The 19469-nt window shown below is 37.5% G+C and overlaps 1 protein-coding gene across 11 annotated transcripts in view; it reads right to left on the reverse strand.

Annotated features, from left to right (window-relative positions):
• Positions 1–1626: 1626 nt before the first annotated feature.
• Positions 1627–19469, reverse strand: part of USP33 (ubiquitin specific peptidase 33) — a 64028-nt gene continuing 46185 nt past the window's right edge. For all 11 annotated transcript variants that reach the window (XM_060411006.1, XM_004002094.5, XM_042249956.1 and 8 more), the window contains 9 exons: positions 17007–17052; positions 16379–16559; positions 15809–15935; positions 14679–14848; positions 13462–13543; positions 12662–12770; positions 4471–4573; positions 3217–3285; positions 1627–2790 (listed from right to left, as the gene is read on the reverse strand). In XM_060411006.1, coding sequence (XP_060266989.1) covers positions 2633–2790; positions 3217–3285; positions 4471–4573; positions 12662–12770; positions 13462–13543; positions 14679–14848; positions 15809–15935; positions 16379–16559; positions 17007–17052 — 1045 coding nt within the window. In that variant the 3' untranslated portion in view covers positions 1627–2632. The remainder of the gene's footprint in view (positions 2791–3216; positions 3286–4470; positions 4574–12661; positions 12771–13461; positions 13544–14678; positions 14849–15808; positions 15936–16378; positions 16560–17006; positions 17053–19469) is intronic.

Raw genomic sequence — 19469 nt, forward strand, 5'->3', positions numbered from 1 at the left:
CTGACAGCATCCTGCTGTTAGTCCCTCCAGTGTCAATTAGAGGTCATTCTCTTTTCCAGGCAGCCCCTAGTAACAGTAAAAGAGCCAAGCCATTCTTGCCCAGTGTGAAACTTCTCTAAGGGACAACCTTGGTTAGGTTTTCACTGTGCTGCAGAGACTGTCAGGTCTGCATTACAGTCTGCTAACTCCTGCTCAATCCTGCTTCCTATTTTCTTTCACTGATGTTACTCTTCAGAAAGCATTTGCAGTTCTTGCTCCATCTCAGTGTCTGCTTCCTGGAAAACTCAGCCTGAAACATTCTTGTTTAAGAGATTAAAAAAAAAACAAAACAGGAGATCTGGGAACTTTAAGTGCTATTTCAAACCAATTCATAGTAGAAAGATGACTTATCTACTAGTAAAGTTTAGGGGCAGGAGAAGGGGACAACCAAGGATGAGATGGCTGGATGGCATCACTGATTGGATGGACGCGAGTCTGAGTGAACTCTGGGAGTTGGTGATGGACAGGGAGGCCTGGCGTGCTGCGATTCATGGGGTCACAAAGAGTCAGACACGACTGAGGGACTGAACCGAACTGAACTGAAGAGGATATGAATATAGGCAAACGGACCCCAGGGTTCAAAAACTAATCACTTTCATGTTATAAATCAATGTAGTAGTCTTAAAATATTGTAGGCCCTTAGTATCTCTTAACTGCAATTTTCCTACTTTTCAGCTCAAGTAGTTCCAAGAAAATCATCCTCAGACAAACCAAATTTTTTAATTTGATATCTATTAACACATATGCCAACTTTTAGCTGAGTCTATGGGGTTAACCCTTTATGTACTGTTTTGTTATGCATTTAGTGACTATAATGTTAAAAAAAAAAAAAAAAACGAGTTCTTAGAGACCACTACTCCTTTTTTTTTGGCCATCCCATGTGGCAGGTGGAATTCCCCCAACCAGGGATCCAATCCATGTCCCCTGCAGGGAAGTGTGGAATCTTAACGACTGGACCGCCAGGAAATCTAAGACCAGTATTCTTATCAATATTATATATCCCAATGACAGATGCTATTAATGAATCTAATGCTAACACCATCATCTGTTTTAAAATAATTCAGTGGGCGATAATATACCATGGTGAATGAAAACAGTGGTATAAAGTTACAATGACTTTAGTTGTAGTCTCATATCTGCTACTTCTCTGCTGTACATATGACTTTGGGCAAGCCACCTAACCTAAGTCATAGGGTTGTAACCAGGATAAAGTGTAAGTAACACACTTAGTAGAGTGCCTGAAACATGATAAATTGAAAGCACTAAACCTTTTTTGATTATCTCCTAAATGCCAGGCATAATACTAAGCTCTGGTGATTCAAGACAGATCAGTAATACCATCAATCCTTGAAGAGGATCACAGCATAATCATGAGAAAGAAGAAAACTAAAAGCTATCTATATTTTTAAAAATTCAAATAGATTCTAATGGCTCATTATTTAATTTCATTAAACACCAAAACTTTAAATACTATAACAAATGACTTAATTTGCATATTGCTGATTAAGAAATAACAAGACATTAGTATCAATAGACTTTATACCCTTCACCCTTAATATCTGTCAAACAAATACAACATCCAAGTTATAAATTTTTAAATCATTTTTATTGAACTGATTTTAATAATACTGTTTTAGCTGGTGGCAGCTGCCCCAGACCAAAACAAAGCCACTGTGAATGCTATTCAACATTCTCAAAGTAATCCCATTTGTTTTTGCACTTGGAATATAATTAAACTTTTGACATCACATAATCAAGCAAATAGCAGTGCATACTATGTTATTCAAAAAGACTTTATGCATTTCATTTAAAAAATCATTTTGCAAGAGGCTTCAGCATTATCAACACATTCTATACTTCATGCTCTCAAAATAAAAGTGCCCTAAAACTAACCCTAAAGTTTTTTTTTTACTGTTATTAATGAACACTATTCAGGGTTACAGGAACTGAAATTTAACATTTTACAGTGTAAGAGGCAATAAATTATTAATATCTGCTGACACAAATTGCACTCAGACTAAATACATCATTGCTACATTCAAAAAGACATTTTGTAAATATTAATATGCTAATTCATATGCTGCAGTGCAAAAGAAGTGACACCCTAACAGTTTCCTGAGCTTTAGGAAATTAACAACATCTTTCTGACTGTGTAGGCTCTATAATATGAAGCCATGTCAAAACTATACAATTAAATTAGGTTTTTAGAGAACTGAAAAGATTGGTCAGAGTTATGGTGGTTTACGGTAATGAAAAAGTTTTCAAAGCAAAAGTATTTACAAAGCTACAAAGGACTATGGATTTACATGTAGTATAAAGATCAAAGATAACCTGATTGCCAAATGATCACAATTATCCCCTCTCTTTCAAAAATATTACACTGAAAGACTTTATAAGTTATCTAGCATTAAATATGCCAACCTGTAGAATATTATACATTTTAACACATTCTTCCATAATGCCCAGTAAGAAGGAAAAAAGCTAAAACATTAAAAATCAAGAAAATAAACATGCTTTTAGGAATGTTTTTGCAAGGGAATATGCTAGGAGAAGTGAAAATGATTTCTCATCAGAACTCTATATATCCTCCGAATTACAAAGACCGAGTTTCTACTTCAATTTTTTCTTCTGCTTGTACTGCATCAGGATCAACATGAACAACTGGAGGTCGCAAGATAACTTCGGGGCCTCCACCATATATAGACTGTAGAAAATTCCATGTTTCTTCAGAAATCTGACCAGAATCTGCCCCTAAAAATCAAGTACATAGAGAAAAAACAGTATTCACAAACTTTCATCTTCATATTGCAAAAGCTTTCATAATGTACCCCCAATATGAATACTCTAGGAATAATTGAGAAGTTTCAGAACATGAATCTTCAGGCTATCAGCCCAAATAGTTATAGGCTGCAACTTTATGGTCTGCCTTAAAAAGTTAGAGATTCTTTTACCTACATATTCTTTTTTTTCTAATTAATTTTTATTGGTGTACAGTTGCTTTACAATGTTGTATTAGTTTCTACGGTACACCAAAGTGAATCAGCTATATAGCCCCTCTTTTTTGGATTTCCTTCCAATTTAGATCACCACAGAGCATTGAATACTAAGAGTCTCCTGAACTACAGAGTGTGACAAATCACTAACAAGCAAAGGCTTAACAGTATTAGCCAAACTTACCTTGCCTGAGTATCACATTGCCACATTTGGTGACTGCAATTTTAGTGTTATCAATAGGACCTGGAGGATCTAAGTTAAAATGCAAAACAAATAATCAAAATGTATAAATGCACCAAACAACTACATATTTCTGAACCTGAATTAATGAAGGATACAACTGTTTAATCAGATTATTTTAAAGTCAGATTATTCTAGTCAGTTCTTAACTGTCTTATTCTGAGCTTCTTTCCTTTTGGGTCTTAGTTCCCCAAAACAGAAGCAGGAAAGCAGACAAGTAAAATTTTCTTACTACCACCCAAAATGTAATAAAAATAATTTCTTAACTATCCATTTGGGGATTACAGATTAAAATGCACTTTTAATGCTACAAAAGAACAATTCCTTTGTAATTTAAAAAGAATGCAACTCTCAGTTTCAGACTGTCATTAAACTAAAAATATTATACAATGCAATGTTAAAATGCATATATATATATACATACATACATATATATATATATATATATATATATATATGTATATATATTTTGGCTGTACCTCAAGGTTTGCAGGATCTTAGTTCCCTGACCAGGGATTGGACCTGGATCCTTGGTAGTGAAAACACAGTATTCTAACCACTGGCTGTCAGGGAATTCTCAAAATGAATCCTTTTTTAAGGGAAAAAAACTTTGTTTTCCCCTTGAATACAAAAGTATAGTGCACCTTCATTTTCAAAAAACTTTTAAAAGCAAAAAAGGCACAAGAAGAAAAAAATACTGTGATCCCACTACAGAAAGATAGGCAAATTATTTTCACATCTTTCTGGTCTTTTTGCCTTTGTACATGTTTGCCTTTTTTTAAAACAAAAAAAAGTTTCTGACTATGCATACTATATTATAACCTTTTTCATATATCAAGAACTTCTTATTTTTTAATTATTAAACACTGTTATACAAATAATTTCTAAAGTTCATGTAGTATCCCATTGTAACAGATGCACCATAAATTTAACCAATCTTATTGTTGGAAGCATTAAAAAAATTTTTTTAATGTTAAGATTGTAGGCTAGTTTTTATTTAGTTCCCTTATACTTTCCGTGAATATGCTATAATTTGTGAAAGTTTTTAAAAAATTAAAAATAACCAAAATATAAACTAGACTGTATGATCCCTGATGTCCTGTTCAGTAGTTTAATTCCAAATACATATATTCAAAAAACATTTGTCAAGTAAACAAAAATTTTGCAAAGAATTTTGTCTTTCTGTTACACACTTACCTCCATCTTTACCCTTCACAAAACTTTCCCATTCTCTAAACCATTGCATACTGATGCAATAAAAAGTAGCTGGAGAGTCCTCCTCTTGGAATGCTCTGTTGAGCTACAGAGGAAAAAAAAAATCAGTCACTTAAAGTCTAAAATGTGTTTTGTAGCAGAATACAACCATTCTACTTCATTATCTGATGAGGCCAGCTCCTCATACACAAAGAATGTGATGTACGTTGATGCTGTTATCTTAATAGGACATGTTAACACCTGATAAACATTCAATCAATCAATCTATTGAGTTTTAAGACAAAACCCTAGAGTTATGGAATAATTACAGACTTGCATTTTAAAAAACAGCTTTAAAAAATAAAGTTTTATTAAAGAATAATCCACCTACATTAACATAAAGTTCAACGGTTTTCCGTTTATAGTTATGCAACCACTACCACAATCCATTAAAACATTTCTGACACCCTAAAAAGTTCCCCTGCACCCATTTGCAATCAATCACTTCCTCTCAGCCCCAGGAAACCACTGATCTACTTCACCCTTTTATAGAAAGAAGTTTCATATAAATGGAATGAGACATCTCACAGTCACGTTTTGTCTTATCTTCTGTCACTTGCATAATGTTTCCAAGATTCATCATATGCATGCATCAGTAGCTCTGCCATTTTTATGCTGAGTTGCATTCCATTGTATGAATATACCACATCTTGTTTATCTACTTGGCACCAGATGGGTATATCAATTATTTCCAGTTTGGGACAACTACGACCAATTCTGCTATGAGCATCTGTATACAGGGTTTTACAGACGTTAATGATCATTTCTCTGGTGTTGTGTGAAAGTTGCTCAGTCTTGTCCAACTCTTTGCGACCTCATAGACTATACATTCCAGAGAATTCTCCAGGCCAGAATACTGGAGTGGGTAGCCTTTCCCCTCTCCAGGGGATCTTCCCAACCCAGGGATCAAACCCAGGTCTCCCGCATTGCAGGCAGATTCCTTACCAGCGGAGCCACAAGGGAAGCCCCATTTCTCTGAAGTAAATACCTAAGAATGAGATTGCTGAGTCACGTGTTGCTGCTGCTGCTCAGTCGCTAAGTTGTGTCCGACTCTCTGTGACCCCATGGAATGTAGCATGTCAGGCGGAGTCCTGTGCTGAGTGGCTGTTTAACCTCTAAAAAATTTTCAAGCTGGTTGTCAGTTGGCACGTAACACTACATGTCCACCAACAATATTTATGAGATTTCTAGTTTTCTACATTTTTGTCAGAACTTGATATTGTCCTCTTGTTTTAGTCATTCTAAAAAGTGTGTAATGGTATCTCACTGTAGCTATAATTTGCATTTTACTAATGACTAATGAGAATGTGTATTTATTCATATGCTTAGTTCAGTTCAGTTCAGTTCAGTCACTCAGTCGTGTCCAACTCTGCGACCCCATGAATCGCAGCATGCCAGGCCTCCCTGTCCATCACCAACTCCCGGAGTTCACTCAGACTCACGTCCATCGAGTCAGTGATGCCATCCAGCCATCTCATCCTCTCTAGTCCCCTTCTTCTCCTGCCCCCAATCCCTCCCAGTATCAGAGTCTTTTCCAATGAGTCAGCTCTTCACATGAGGTGGCCAAAGTACTGGAGTTTCAGCTTTAGCATCAGTCCTTCCAAAGAAATCCCAGGGCTGATCTCCTTCAGAATAGACTGGTTGGATCTCCTTGCAGTCCATGGGACTCTCAAGAGTCTTCTCCAACACCACAGTTCAAAAGCATCAATTCTTTGGCACTCAGCCTTCTTCACAGTCCAACTCTCACATCCATACATGACCACTGGAAAACCATAGCCTTGACTAGACGGACCTTTGTTGGCAAAGTAATGTCTCTGCTTTTCAATATGCTATCTAGGTTGGTCATTAACTTTTCTTCTAAGGAGTAAGCATCTTTTATTTTCATGGCTGCAATCACCATCTGCAGTGATTTTGGAGCCCCCCCAAATAAAATCTGACACTGTTTCCACTGTTTCCCCATCTATTTCCCATGAAGTATTGGGACCAGATGCCATGATCTTCGTTTTCTGAATGTTGAGCTTTAAGCCAACTTTTTCACTCTCCCCTTTCACTTTCGTCAAGAGGCTCTTTAGTTCCTCTTCACTTTCTGCCATAAGGGTGGTGTCATCTGCATATCTGAGGTGATTGGTATTTCTCCCGGCAATCTTGATTCCAGCTTGTGCTTCTTCCAGCCCAGTGTTTCTCATGATGTACTCTGCACAGAAGTTAAATAAGCAGGGTGACAGTATACAGCCTTGACGTACTCTTTTTCCTATTTGGAACCAGTCTGTTGTTCCATGTCCAGTTCTAACTGTTGCTTCCTGACCTGCATATAGGTACCTCAAGAGGCAGGTCAGGTGGTCTGGTAGTCCCATCTCTTTCACAATTTTCCACAGTTTATTGTGATCCACACAGTCAAAGGCTTTGGGATAATCAATAAAGCAGAAATAGATGTTTTTCTGGAACTCTCTTGTTTTTTCCATGATCCAGTGGATGTTGGCAATTTGATCTCTGGTTCCTCTGCCTTTTCTAAAACCAGCTTGAACATCTGAAGTTCACGGTTCATGTGTTGCTGAAGCCTGGCTTGGAGAATTTTGAGCATTAGTTAATGCTCATAAAGTAAGAATAATGTATATTACAATATTTTGCTTATTTTCAAACTGGAATATCTGTCTTCTTGAATTGTATGAATTCTTTACATAACCTGGATATAAGTCCCTTGATGGTAAGTGATTTACAAATGCCTAGAACTGGATTTCGGAGAAGGAAGTAATCTTGCCTGGAAAATCCCATGGATGGAGGAGCCTGGCAGGCTGGAGTCCATGGGGTCACGAAGGGTAGGACACGACTGAGTGACTTCACTTTCACTTTTCACTTTCATACACTGGAGAAGGAAATGGCAACCCACTCCAGTGTTCTTGCCTGGAGAATCCCAGGGATAGTGGAGCTTGGTGGGCTGCAGTCTGGGGTTGGACAGAGTCAGACACGGCTGAAGTGACTTAACAGCAGCAGCACTGGACTTGGGTCTACCTTCCTAATGTACGTTTCTTCTAGTATCAGCGTTGCTGGTCTTACTGATTGTCCCATTAACTGAGATGATATACCATCTGACATTGCCTCTGACAATGTAACTAACTTTACACAAAGTAAATGAAGAAGTAGGGTCACATCCATAAGATTCACTAACTTTACCATATGTTATTGTTGTTTAGTAGCTAAGTCGTTTCCAACTCTTTAGCAACCCCATGGACTGTAGCCCACCAGACTCCACTGTCCATGGAATTATCCAAGGAAGAACACAGGAGTGGGTTGTCATTTCCTTCTTCAGGGGATCTTCTCGACCCAGGGATTGAACCTGCATCACCTGCATCAGCAGGCAGATTCTTTACTACCGACCATCACCTAAAAGTCGCTGGTCTACTGAATACTGTTTTTGTGCCTAGGTGACAGAACACTGTGGGTCTGGTACTGTCCTATACAATGCAGTATATACCCCAAACTGTATAGTCCACGGGGTCGTAAAGAGTCGGTCAAGACTGAGCAACTTTCACACAACACCAGAGAAATGATCATTAAAGTCTGCAAAACGCTGTACATAGGGTTTTCTTAAACATTTGACACAAATGATAAAAACCTAGAAATACTGATATAATACTAGCATCTAATCCTCAGACTCCATCATTTTTCTAAATGATCCAATAATATTGTTTATAGTCAAAGATTCCAGTTAAGAATCACCTATTGGGTGATTCCTGGCAGTCCAGTGCTTGAGACCCTGCACTTCCATTTCAGGGGGTGTAGGTTTGATCCCTGATCCAGAAACTAGGATCCCACATACTGCATGATCAAAAATGGACCCCCCAAAAAAGAAAATCCCAAGAATCACCTGCTGTATATAACTTCCCATTTCCTTTCAGTTCAGTTGCTCAGTCGTGTCCAACTGTTTGCGCCCCATGAATCGCAGCACGCTAGGCCTCACTGTCTATCACCAACTCCCAGAGTTCACTCAAATTCACTCCACTGAGTCAGTGATGCCATCCAGCCATCTCATCCTCTCTAGTCCCCTTCTCCTCCTGCCTCCAATCCCTCCCAGCATTAGAGTCTTTTCCAATGAGTCAACTCTTTGCATGAGGTGGCCGAAGTACTGGAGTTTCAGCTTTAGCATCAGTCCTTCCAGTGAACACCCAAGACTGGTCTCCTCTAGGATGGACTGGTTGGATCTCCTTGCAGTCCAAGGGACTCTCAAGAGTCTTCTCCAACACCACAGTTCAAAAGCATCGATTCTTTGGCGCTCAGCTTTCTTCACAGTTCAACTCTCACATCCATACATGACCACTGGAAAAACCATAGCCTTGACTAGACACACCTTTGTTGGCAAAGTAATATCTCTGCTTTTCAATATGCTATCTAGGCTGGTCATTAACTTTCCTTCCAAGGAGTAAGCGTTTTTTAATTTCTTGGCTACAATCATGTGATTTTGGAGCCCCCCAAAATAAAGTCTGACACTGTTTCCCCATCTATTTCCCATGAAGTGATGCGACCAGATGTCATGATCTTTGTTTTCTGAATGTTGAGCCTTAGGCCAACTTTTTCACTCTCCTCTTTCACTTTCGTCAAGAGGTTATTTAGTTCCTCTTCACTTTCTGCCATAAGGGTGGTGTCATCTGCATGTCTGAGGTTACTGATATTTCTCCTGGCAATCTTGATTCCAGCTTGTGTTTCTTCCAGCCCAGCTTTCTCATGATGTACTCTGCATATAAGTTAAATAAGCAGGGTGACAATATACAGCCTTGACGTACTCCTTTTCCTATTTGGAACCAGTCTGTTGTTCCATGTCCAGTTCTAGCTGCTGCTTCCTGACCTGCATATAGGTTTCTCAAGAGGCAGGTCAGGTGGTCTAGTAGTCCCATCTCTTTCAGAATTTTCCACAGTTTATTGTGATCTACACAGTCAAAGGCTTTGGCATAGTCAAGAAAGCAGAAATAGATGTTTTTCTGGAACTCTCTTGCTTTTTCGATGATCCAGCGGATGTTGGCAATTTGATCTCTGGTTCCTCTGCCTTTTCTAAAACCAGCTTGAACATCTGGAAGTTCATGGTTCGCGTATTGCTGAAGCCTGGCTTGGAGAATTTTGAGCATTACTTTACTAGCGTGTGAGATGAGTGCAATTGTGCAGTAGTTTGAGCATTCTTTGGGATTGCCTTTCTTTGGGATTGGAATGAAACTGACCTTTTCCAGTCCTGTGGCCACTGCTGAGTTTTCCAAATTTGCTGGCATATTGAGTGCAGCACTTTCACAGCATCATCTTTCAGGATTTGAAATAGCTCGACTGGAATTCCATCACCTCCACTAGTTTTGCTCGTAGTGACGCTTTCTAAGGCCCACTTGACTTTACATTCCAGGATGTCTGGCTCTAGGTGAGTGATCACACCATCGTGATTATCTGGGTCGTGAAGCTCTTTCTTGTACAGTTCTTCTGTGTATTCTTGCCACCTCTTCTTAATATCTTCTGCTTCTGTTAGGTCCATACCATTTCTGTCCTTTATATAATACTATTATTTGCCAGCAAAGGTCCATCTAGTCAAGGCTATGGTTTTTCCAGTGGTCAAGTATGACTGCGAGAGTTGGACTATAAAGAAAGCTGAGCCCTTAAGAATTGATGCTTTTGAACTGTGGTGTTGGAGAAGACTCTTGAGAGTCCTTTGGACTTCAAGGAGATCCAACCAGTCCATCCTAAAGGAGATCAGTCCTAGGTGCTCATTGGAAGGACTAATGTTGAAGCTGAAACTCCAATACTTTGGCCACCTGATGTGAAGAGCTGACTCACTGGAAAAGACCCTGATGGTGGGAAAGATTGAGGGCAGGAAGAGAAGGGGACGAGAGAAGATGAGATGGTTAGATGGCATCACCAACTTAATGGACATGAATTTGGGTAATACTCCGGGAATTGGCGAAGGACAGGGAGGCCGGACATGCTGCAATCCATGTGGTCACAGAGAGTCAGACAAGACTGAGCGACTGAACTGAACTGAATACTATTATAATTTATTTTGAAGCACACATTATCAGAAATTCAGCAAGGAAAAGTCCCTTCAAGCTGGCTTCTGTGTACTTCTGACATTTCCCCATCATTCTTCAAAAACTTCTTAACTTTTTGGAATAGTATGAAATCCCAAGCTCATCTTGCAATTCTCTTGCCTCAGCCCTGAAAGCAGCCATTTCTCCAAGGAGAGCTGGTCACTTTGACTACAGAAAGATGTTTAGAAGCCAAGATCTGAAGAAAGCTGGGTATGCTCAATCCTACTGGAGTTATCCAGGCCTTTTCAGCAACAAGAGTTAGGAAATTAATTTAGGTTCATCATTCATTTCTATCTACATGTACATGTACACACATTCATAGCTCCGTATGTATGTGTATGGGCTTCCCAGGTAGCCCAGTGGTAAAGAATCCACCTGGCAATGCAGGAGACGCAAGAGATGGGTTTGTTCCCTGGGTCGGGAAGATCCCCTGGAGGAGGAAATGGCAACCCACTTCAGCATTCTTGCAAGGATAATCCCATGGACAGAGGAACCTGGCGAGCCACAGTCCAGAAGGTCCCAAAGAGTTCGACATGACAGAGCACGCACACACATATGCATATGTCTGTGACAGCGAGTTCACAAAGATATCTACAATTTTAATCCAATAACAAAGAGTCCACCTTAGTTTTTTCTCTTTCAGTATTTGTAACTCCTTTATCGGACAATAAGAAATCTGGCTCTCATTATGCCTGTATCATCTGATCAATCCCACACAAGAAATCAGTCCCTCAAATCTGCCACCACCACTACACTGTGCCTCCTCACATATCCATCTCCAGCCAACATAGAAATCCATTTCTATGTTGCCTGTGCTCCAACACCCTTGACCAGGCCCACGCTACTAAAAAAAGCTTTCTTTCCCTTGTCTGGGCTCTGAAACCCCACTGTGAACCACTGTCCCTGCTCCTATCTCAAGTATGGCAGCCTAGCCACCTTCCATATTTCCTGAAAGTCAGCTATGGTCTTCTTGATCTTCACTGACAGTTCTTTTAGTAGTTATTTAAGTCTTGCATTGCTTGTATTCCTATTCTACTCAAAATACTTAGAATGGCTTCTAGTGATCAAACCCTAATGGATAGTCATTAGCCATCTATTCAAGTATTCATGGAATGACCTATTTTTAATATTTAACTAAAATTTGCCTCTTTATATTTAGGAAGCAAATGAGGTTCAAGAACAATAAATCAATCCACACCTGTAATATTCTCCTGTGTATGTAAAAATGTCTTTATTTAGGCAAGGGCACACACAAAAAAACACCTCTAAATCTATGAAAAGAAACATGTATGTGTGAAGAGAAGTGTGTGTCCACAACATGAAATGTACTATTCATCTGTAGTATCTACTCAATAACTTCTCCCCACCTTTTACTAAAAAAAATCTCAATTTTCCCTTACAGAATTATCCCTCCACCAATATAATTTGAACAGGAATACAATGAACATGCCTCTCAAGTGACCCAAACTCTAGTAGGATTCTCTATTAGGAATTTGAATAAATAAATAGTTGGAGCCGTTTTACTGACAGTACCACTTTGAAGAAACTTACTTCATGCTACCTAGACAAATTGAAGTGTATTCTTTCTCTCCATAAAACCTGGTTATTCAGCTCTTCCTATTGATTCTGATCATACTTTCTATTGCCTGTAATCAAGAAACATCTTGTAATATATTCACTTTGTGGGAACTAGGTATAAGTATAGAGAGCTCCCCCAAACAATATTTACTTTACAAAGGAGTGAAAGTAGAGAACGGAATCTAAGTAGGTGCCTTCCAAAACAATCACTAGCTTACCGAAACCTATAACTGACTATTTCAATAAGACTTCTTGCCAGTGCCAATACACAAACCAAAATTTATTACCAATCCATGAAAACAAAAATCCACAAAGGAAGAACTTAACTCACTAGAACTACAGTCACCTTACTGGGGTCTCTCACTGTTATGTGACTGTAACACTTAAAATCTATTACAACTCTTTCATCCAATCATTTCACTTACAGAGTTTTTCTAAGGGTCACTTCTTTTTCTTTATTCTATATTATTTTTCTAATTTGAAAAGCATCATTTTTTTACCCGAATAAAAATTTCCAATTCAGTTTTTCTTCTTTTTTCGATTTTCTCTGCTTCAATCTGGCAAGTGTGACAAATGTACAGATGGTTGACAGCTGGTCCTCCTCCATACCTAAGGCATGAAGAATATTAATAATTATGATAATTTGGAAGAAAGCTGATCTAGGAAATGTATCCAAGTTTTCATAAAATGTAAAAACTAAATTATTGTGAGGACTTGATTTTATGCTTTTCAGGGTCAATGATTATATCAGTTTATTGATTTGTCTGCTTTATCTATATTTGAACTTTCTCTTACAGCTACTTTTGTTACAAAATGTTTGGGGCAACAATAACATACAATAAAAGAAGTAGCTGTCAAAAATTAGCATGTTTATATGTTTATAAATCTTAAGTTATACACAGCCACAGTTTTAATCAAGTTTTAATCAGAAGGAGACTTCCCCTGTCCACTCAAGTAGGAATTCATGAAATGAATTATTTTCAATGTATTTTAAGAAATGTATTAGGGGATTGTGTGAAATATTTTTAAATAAAATTTAAAACTTTAGAGAGTTAAATATCACAGCATACCTTTATAGATGGACGATCAGAACAGAAAAATTGGAATTAATTATCTAGATCAGGGCCACTCTAGCTACAAGTCTCTCCAGTCATGCTTCAGCATGAATAAATGAAGGAAAAAGGGAATATTCTACATAAGCAACATACAGCACAAGGAGCACATACAAAATAACCAATCTCTCTTTAACAAATTTCATAAGCTGATTTTCACAATATCATACTGATTAAAAAAAACAAACCTGCTATATAGGTTATCCCAAATGTTCTGAGGCAGCATCAAAACCAAGTCTTCAATATAACCAGCTTTTCGTGGAGGAACACCTAGAAAAGTTTAAAATGAATCTGTCTCGTTCCTTTTGTTAATTTTAACTGATTAATTCTTAGCATTTTTTCAGTTATTATTCTTAAAAAATCTCCCCAAGAGGTAGAAAATTAAGTATAAACATATGTTCCTGAAGATATATTTTCTCTTGAAATATAGAGTAAGTTAACCAAGATGTTCAGGTATTTAACTTACATAAATCTTTACTAAGCATTGACTATGTATTGGGGCAAACCAGAGATAAATCAGAGACAATCTTTTCTTCATGGAGCTTATAATCCAGAAGAAGAAATGAAGAATTTACATGAGTAACCAAAATAAAAGGCAGGCACAGATAAATGCCTTAAGAGGATTATAGGGAGATTCTGAACAGGAAGAGACTTAAGTTAATAGCTCAAGTGGGAGAAAGTAATAAGAGAAAAATTTCACATACAGAAATATTTTCAAAGTTTAGATTTCTAAATCCAATACAGGACATTTCTACTATCTCTTGAGGTTTCACTGCAAAAATAATTAACAAATGAGAATAACAAGTCTTCGACCATGAAATTTAATTAAAAGTGTCACACTAAGGTATTATTTGTCATGGGAACAGGCAGTAACACAGTCAGTCACAAAGGCAGAAGTTATATTTAGCAAATAACTGCATGAGGTTTTTTTTGTTGTTGTTAAATTCCAAGTACATTTTTTTGGTTAGGAAAAGAGCCAGCTATTCATTTAGACAAAAGGGATAAGAGCCATGGATACGGTTGGAGCTGGATGTCTCTCAGCTGAGAAAAATGATGAGCAATAGAAGCGATCCGTGTACCTTAATCAGGTATTTATGCATCTGTCTTTACTATGAAACTGGAGCTTTGAGAACAGAAACAGTGTTTCTGGTATTTTTAGACTCTAGCACAGCATTTGGAAATGGTACCCAATAAATATTAATATCTATTCTATGAAGAGGCTATAGATTACCCATACTTATAAGAAAAAACTAATTTCTGAGACGACAGTAAATTAAATACATTTATGTTGGAATGTAGATGGGAAATGGAAAATAAATGGAAGAGGAAAATCCTTGGCTCTTGCCTTATTTGTAAATTATTTAATAGAAACTTCCTACTACTACCTTTCATTAGAGTTTCTTACCTCCATGAATACAGAGAAAATCATTATTTGAAATAGGGCCAGGTTCAGCAAAGGTCTTAAATTTATTTAGCCACTGTCGAGAAATATAAAACTGAAGGAGACTTGGTTCCATTATGTTCAACAAATTTGATATTCTTCGCCTCTCTTTTTGTGCTTCTTCACTGCTCTTCCTATTAAGGACAATGATTCATTATATTCAATAAGCATTTTACTCCATTAGGCTAGTAAAATGGATTTTTCCACTTCCTTATTAGATTTTGCATACACACTAAAAGAGTTATCTTTCCATGTCCATGGGGGACTGGTTCCAGGAACCCTGCAGATACCAAAGCCTTATATAAAATGGTGTAGCATTTGCATGTAACCTGTGCATATCCTCTCATATACATTAAATTACTTCCAGATTACATAATATCTAATATAATATAAATGTTATGCAAACATTAGTATATAGGGCATAAATGGTAGCTAGTTACTGGTGAGCAATTTCAAGTTTTGCTTTTTGGAACTTTCTGGAATCTTTCCCTCCCCAATATTTCTTATCTGCCATTGGCTGACTCCTCAGATGCAAAACCCATGCACATGGAAGGTGGACTGTATTGTGAATCTTATTAGGTCTTAAAAATTATTCATAGGAAATATATTGTACTTTGCTCCCTGCCTCCCCCACTACATTATAACCCTAGAGGTGATATCTAGGTGATAACTACTGGTATCCACATAACTACTGTTAGAAAACAGACATTCAAATGATTGCTAACAAGACAGTAGCTTGTACAATCTTTTAGAGGATACTGTAAAGTATATTATATTAATACCTCCTTTATTGGCTATGTTAGGAGAAAATTTGATATTTAGTTCCTACTATCAGTGCTTAATTTTTAAAAGTAAAACAAATGTTTCTAAAACAAAACATAACCCTTTGCCCCTCAACTAAATGATTTAACATTTTCTTAACAAAAGATCATTCTACACACAAACCTTCACTTTTACTCACATAATGAGAGTAAAACAATTTCTAATCTTTACTCAGCAATCCACTTTGAAAGTCTTAGAAGTCACGATTAACCTCAATATGAGATGCTTTGTCATCTTTGTCAAAACAGCCTACTCATGAGTTAGTACCTCACCTGTAGAAGAGAACATAAGCTTCTGCATTTTGTACAGTAGACTCTGAAACTTCAGTGACACTCTGGTCGTCAAATTCATACCAGAGATTATTTAGATTGTTTCGGCAGTAGGCAATATAGTGTCCACCTGAATTCAGGCAGATAAAATTTAAATTATTTCAGTGATATAAAATTAACACAAGAATGGAAGATAAAACTAGTTTTGTAGCCTCAGTTCCTATCTAGCAGAGATACAGCAAGAACTAACCTATTTTTTCCAGTAGGTACCCTTACAACCATCATTGGAGGAAATCAAAATTATAACAAAGAATGCAATCTTAAAAAAAAAAGTATAAAATAATCATGTTAAAATCCTTACTATTTATCTTAACACAAAATGTATTTCTACTATTTTAAACATGAGAGTAAAATTATTCAAATTCTTAAAATTTCTGACATTTTAAAAACCAAAATAAAATAATTAATAAAAATCTTTTACATTTTTTTTTTTGTTCAATCAGGCTTTGTTTGAGATCAACTCAGATGTTTCTTTTTTTAATGCAAAATCGTATGTCAAACTTGGATACTTACTACTTGCAGTTCCATGGTGACAAATGACTGACAGAAGATCATAGTTAACAATTTGCGCTGGACTATCTTTAGCTAGAAATGGTTGAAGATCCAGGCCTTCCAGTGGAAATGAAACATGGGTACTGATTTTGGTGGAAAACATCAGTTCATGTCTGAATCTTTTAAGATGGATGCACAAAATCTTTTTAAAAGAGAAAGGTAGGATTATTTCAAAATTTCTTGTTCTAGATAAAGGAGTCTATTAAATATACTTATTGTCAAGATTAAACATAATCATCCAATTCTTAATCATCCAATTAACATTCCAGAGATGTTAAAATGTGGAAATCCCGAAATGTGGTACTTCATAACTCCATAGCTACTGGTTTTTCCAATTTTACACTTTATACCTGCAAGACCCTACAATGTCTGATTAAACTGTGTTTAATACAGTTTTATTTACTGCTAGGGGCACTTACTTGATATGCAATCCAGTATTTTTAAAATGGATAATCATAATGGGTATACATAGCAATTGGTCAATAGGACCACTTCAATCTTCAACAAATGCTAAACTATTCACTGCACTGGGTTACATTAAAGCTTTACCTACCGCATAAAATAAAATGAACTGTCATAAAGCCCATACCTCAGGAAACTTTTGTACTTTACAAAACTTCACTCCATTTCTCAACCTAAGGGGTAAAAAGGGAAAATCAATTTTAATAAAACTGTTTCCCACACAAATCTACAAAACCTTTAGCATTTTCAAATATACAGCAAAATCTTTTAGAAAATGCAGAGACAAAGGTATCAAACTAAAAACGCTTACTACTGAATTATATGCTACCAATTAAAAACATACTAATAAAACACTGGAATCACTTTCTGTAAAAAATTATTTAAATTAAGATAAAACTTCAGAGTTATGTAATTCTTTGATGAAAAATCTACTGTCTGTGGTCTGGCTATGCCTTTACAACATTCATGTTATCAGCTGAAACTAGGTAAAATAAAATCCTAGTTTTATAGAATTGGTTGGTCAGGTCAATATATAACCTTTATTCTTTTGTTTTTTTTTTGTAAAAATATATCTATTTACTTGGTTACACCAGGTTTTAGTTGCAGCATGTGGAATCTTTTATTAATAGGCCCCCTCCATTGGGAGCATGGAGTCTCAGCCACTTGACCACCAGGGAAGTCCCTACAACCTTTACCCCTGAATGTGGAAATTAATAACTTGAGATAAATAAAGAATGACTATTATTAATAATAAATTTTTTTTATTTTGCCATATCACATGGCTGGTAGGATCTTAGTTTCCCAATCAGGGATCAAACATGGGTCCTTGACAGTGAAAGCACAGAGTCTTAACTACTAGTTCAGTTTAGTTCAGTCGCTCAGTTATGTCCGACTCTTTGCGACCCCATGAATCGCAGCACACCAGGCCTCCTTGTCCATCACCAACTCCTGGAGTTCACTCAAACTTGCATCCATTGAGTTGGTGATGCCATCCAGCCATCTCATCCTCTGTCATCCCCTTCTCCTGCCCCCAATCCTTCCAGCATGAGAGTCTTTTCCAATGAGTCAACTCTTCGCATGAGGTGGCCAAAGTACTGGAGTTTCAGCTTTAGCATCATTCCTTCCAAAGAAATCGCAGGGCTGATCTCCTTCAGAATGGACTGGCTGGATCTCCTTGCAGTCCATGGGACTCTCAAGAGTCTTCTCCAACATCACAGTTCAAAAGCATCAATTCTTTGGCGCTCAGCTTTCTTCACAGTCTAACTCTCACATCCATACATGACTACTGGAAAAACCATAGCCTTGACTAGACGGACCTTTGTTGGCAAAGTAATGTCTCTGCTTTTCAATATGCTATCTAGGTTGGTCATTAACTTTTCTTCCAAGGAGTAAGCGTCTTTTAATTTCATGGCTGCAATCACCATCTGCAGTGATTTTGGAGCCCAAAAAAATAAAGTCTGACACTGTTTCCACTCTTTCCTCATCTATTTCCCATGAAGTGATGGGACCAGATGCCATGATTTTCATTTTCTGAATGTTGAGCTTTAAGCCATCATTTTCACTCTCCTCTTTCATGTTCAAGAGGCTTTTTAGTTCCTCTTCACTTTCTGCCATAAGGGTGGTGTCATCTGCATATCTGAGGTGACTGGTATTTCTCCCAGCAATCTTGATTCCAGCTTGTGTTTCTCATGATGTACTCTGCATAGAAGTTAAATAAGCAAGGTGACAGTGTACAGCCTTGACGTACTCCTTTTCCTATTTGGAACCAGTCTGTTGCTCCATGTCCAGTTCTAATTGTTGCTTCCTGACCTGCATATAGGTTTCTCAAGAGGCAGGTTAGGTGGTCTGGTAGTCCCATCTCTTCCACAATTTTCCACAGTTTATTGTGATCCACACAGTCAAAGGCTTTGGCTTAGTCAATAAAGCAGAAATAGATGTTTTTCTGGAACTCTCTTGCTTTTTCGATGATCCAGTGGATGTTGGCAATTTGATCTCTGGTTCCTCTGCCTTTTCTAAAACCAGCTTGAACATCTGGAAGTTCACGGTTCACGTATTGCTACTAGAGTGCCAGAGAATTCCCAATAATCAATATTAACATATACTTGACAGATCTCAGGGCTTCCTTGGTGGCTCAGAGGTTAAAGCATCCGCCTGAAGTGTGGGAGACCCAGGTTCGATCCCTTGGTGGGGAAGATCCCCTGGAGAAGGAAATGGCAACCCACTCCAGTATTCTTGCCTGGAGAATCCCATGTACTTAGAAGCCTGGTGGGCTATAGTCCATGGGGTCGCAAAGAGTCAGACACAACAGAGCAACTTCATTTTCACTGACAGATCTCTACTTAGATTTTGGATTCTGGGGTGGATGCAAGTCCTTTTCCATCTTCACTATTACCTTTTTCTTTTTAGCTGGCACTGTTTTCCCAAGAAAGATTTCCCCTCTGGGCCAACTCTGTCTTCAGCTATCAACTGTAACTTCCAGGACAAACTGATAATAAATACTTTCTAATTCACTAGAAGTGTACTTTTGTTTTACAAAGTACAGGCAGCTTTTCTTCCTTACGGACCAAACAGTACACTTTACCTTTTTGTC

The sequence above is a fragment of the Ovis aries genome, chromosome 1 (genome assembly GCF_016772045.2).
Source record: "Ovis aries strain OAR_USU_Benz2616 breed Rambouillet chromosome 1, ARS-UI_Ramb_v3.0, whole genome shotgun sequence".
NCBI classification, from domain to species: domain Eukaryota; kingdom Metazoa; phylum Chordata; class Mammalia; order Artiodactyla; family Bovidae; genus Ovis; species Ovis aries.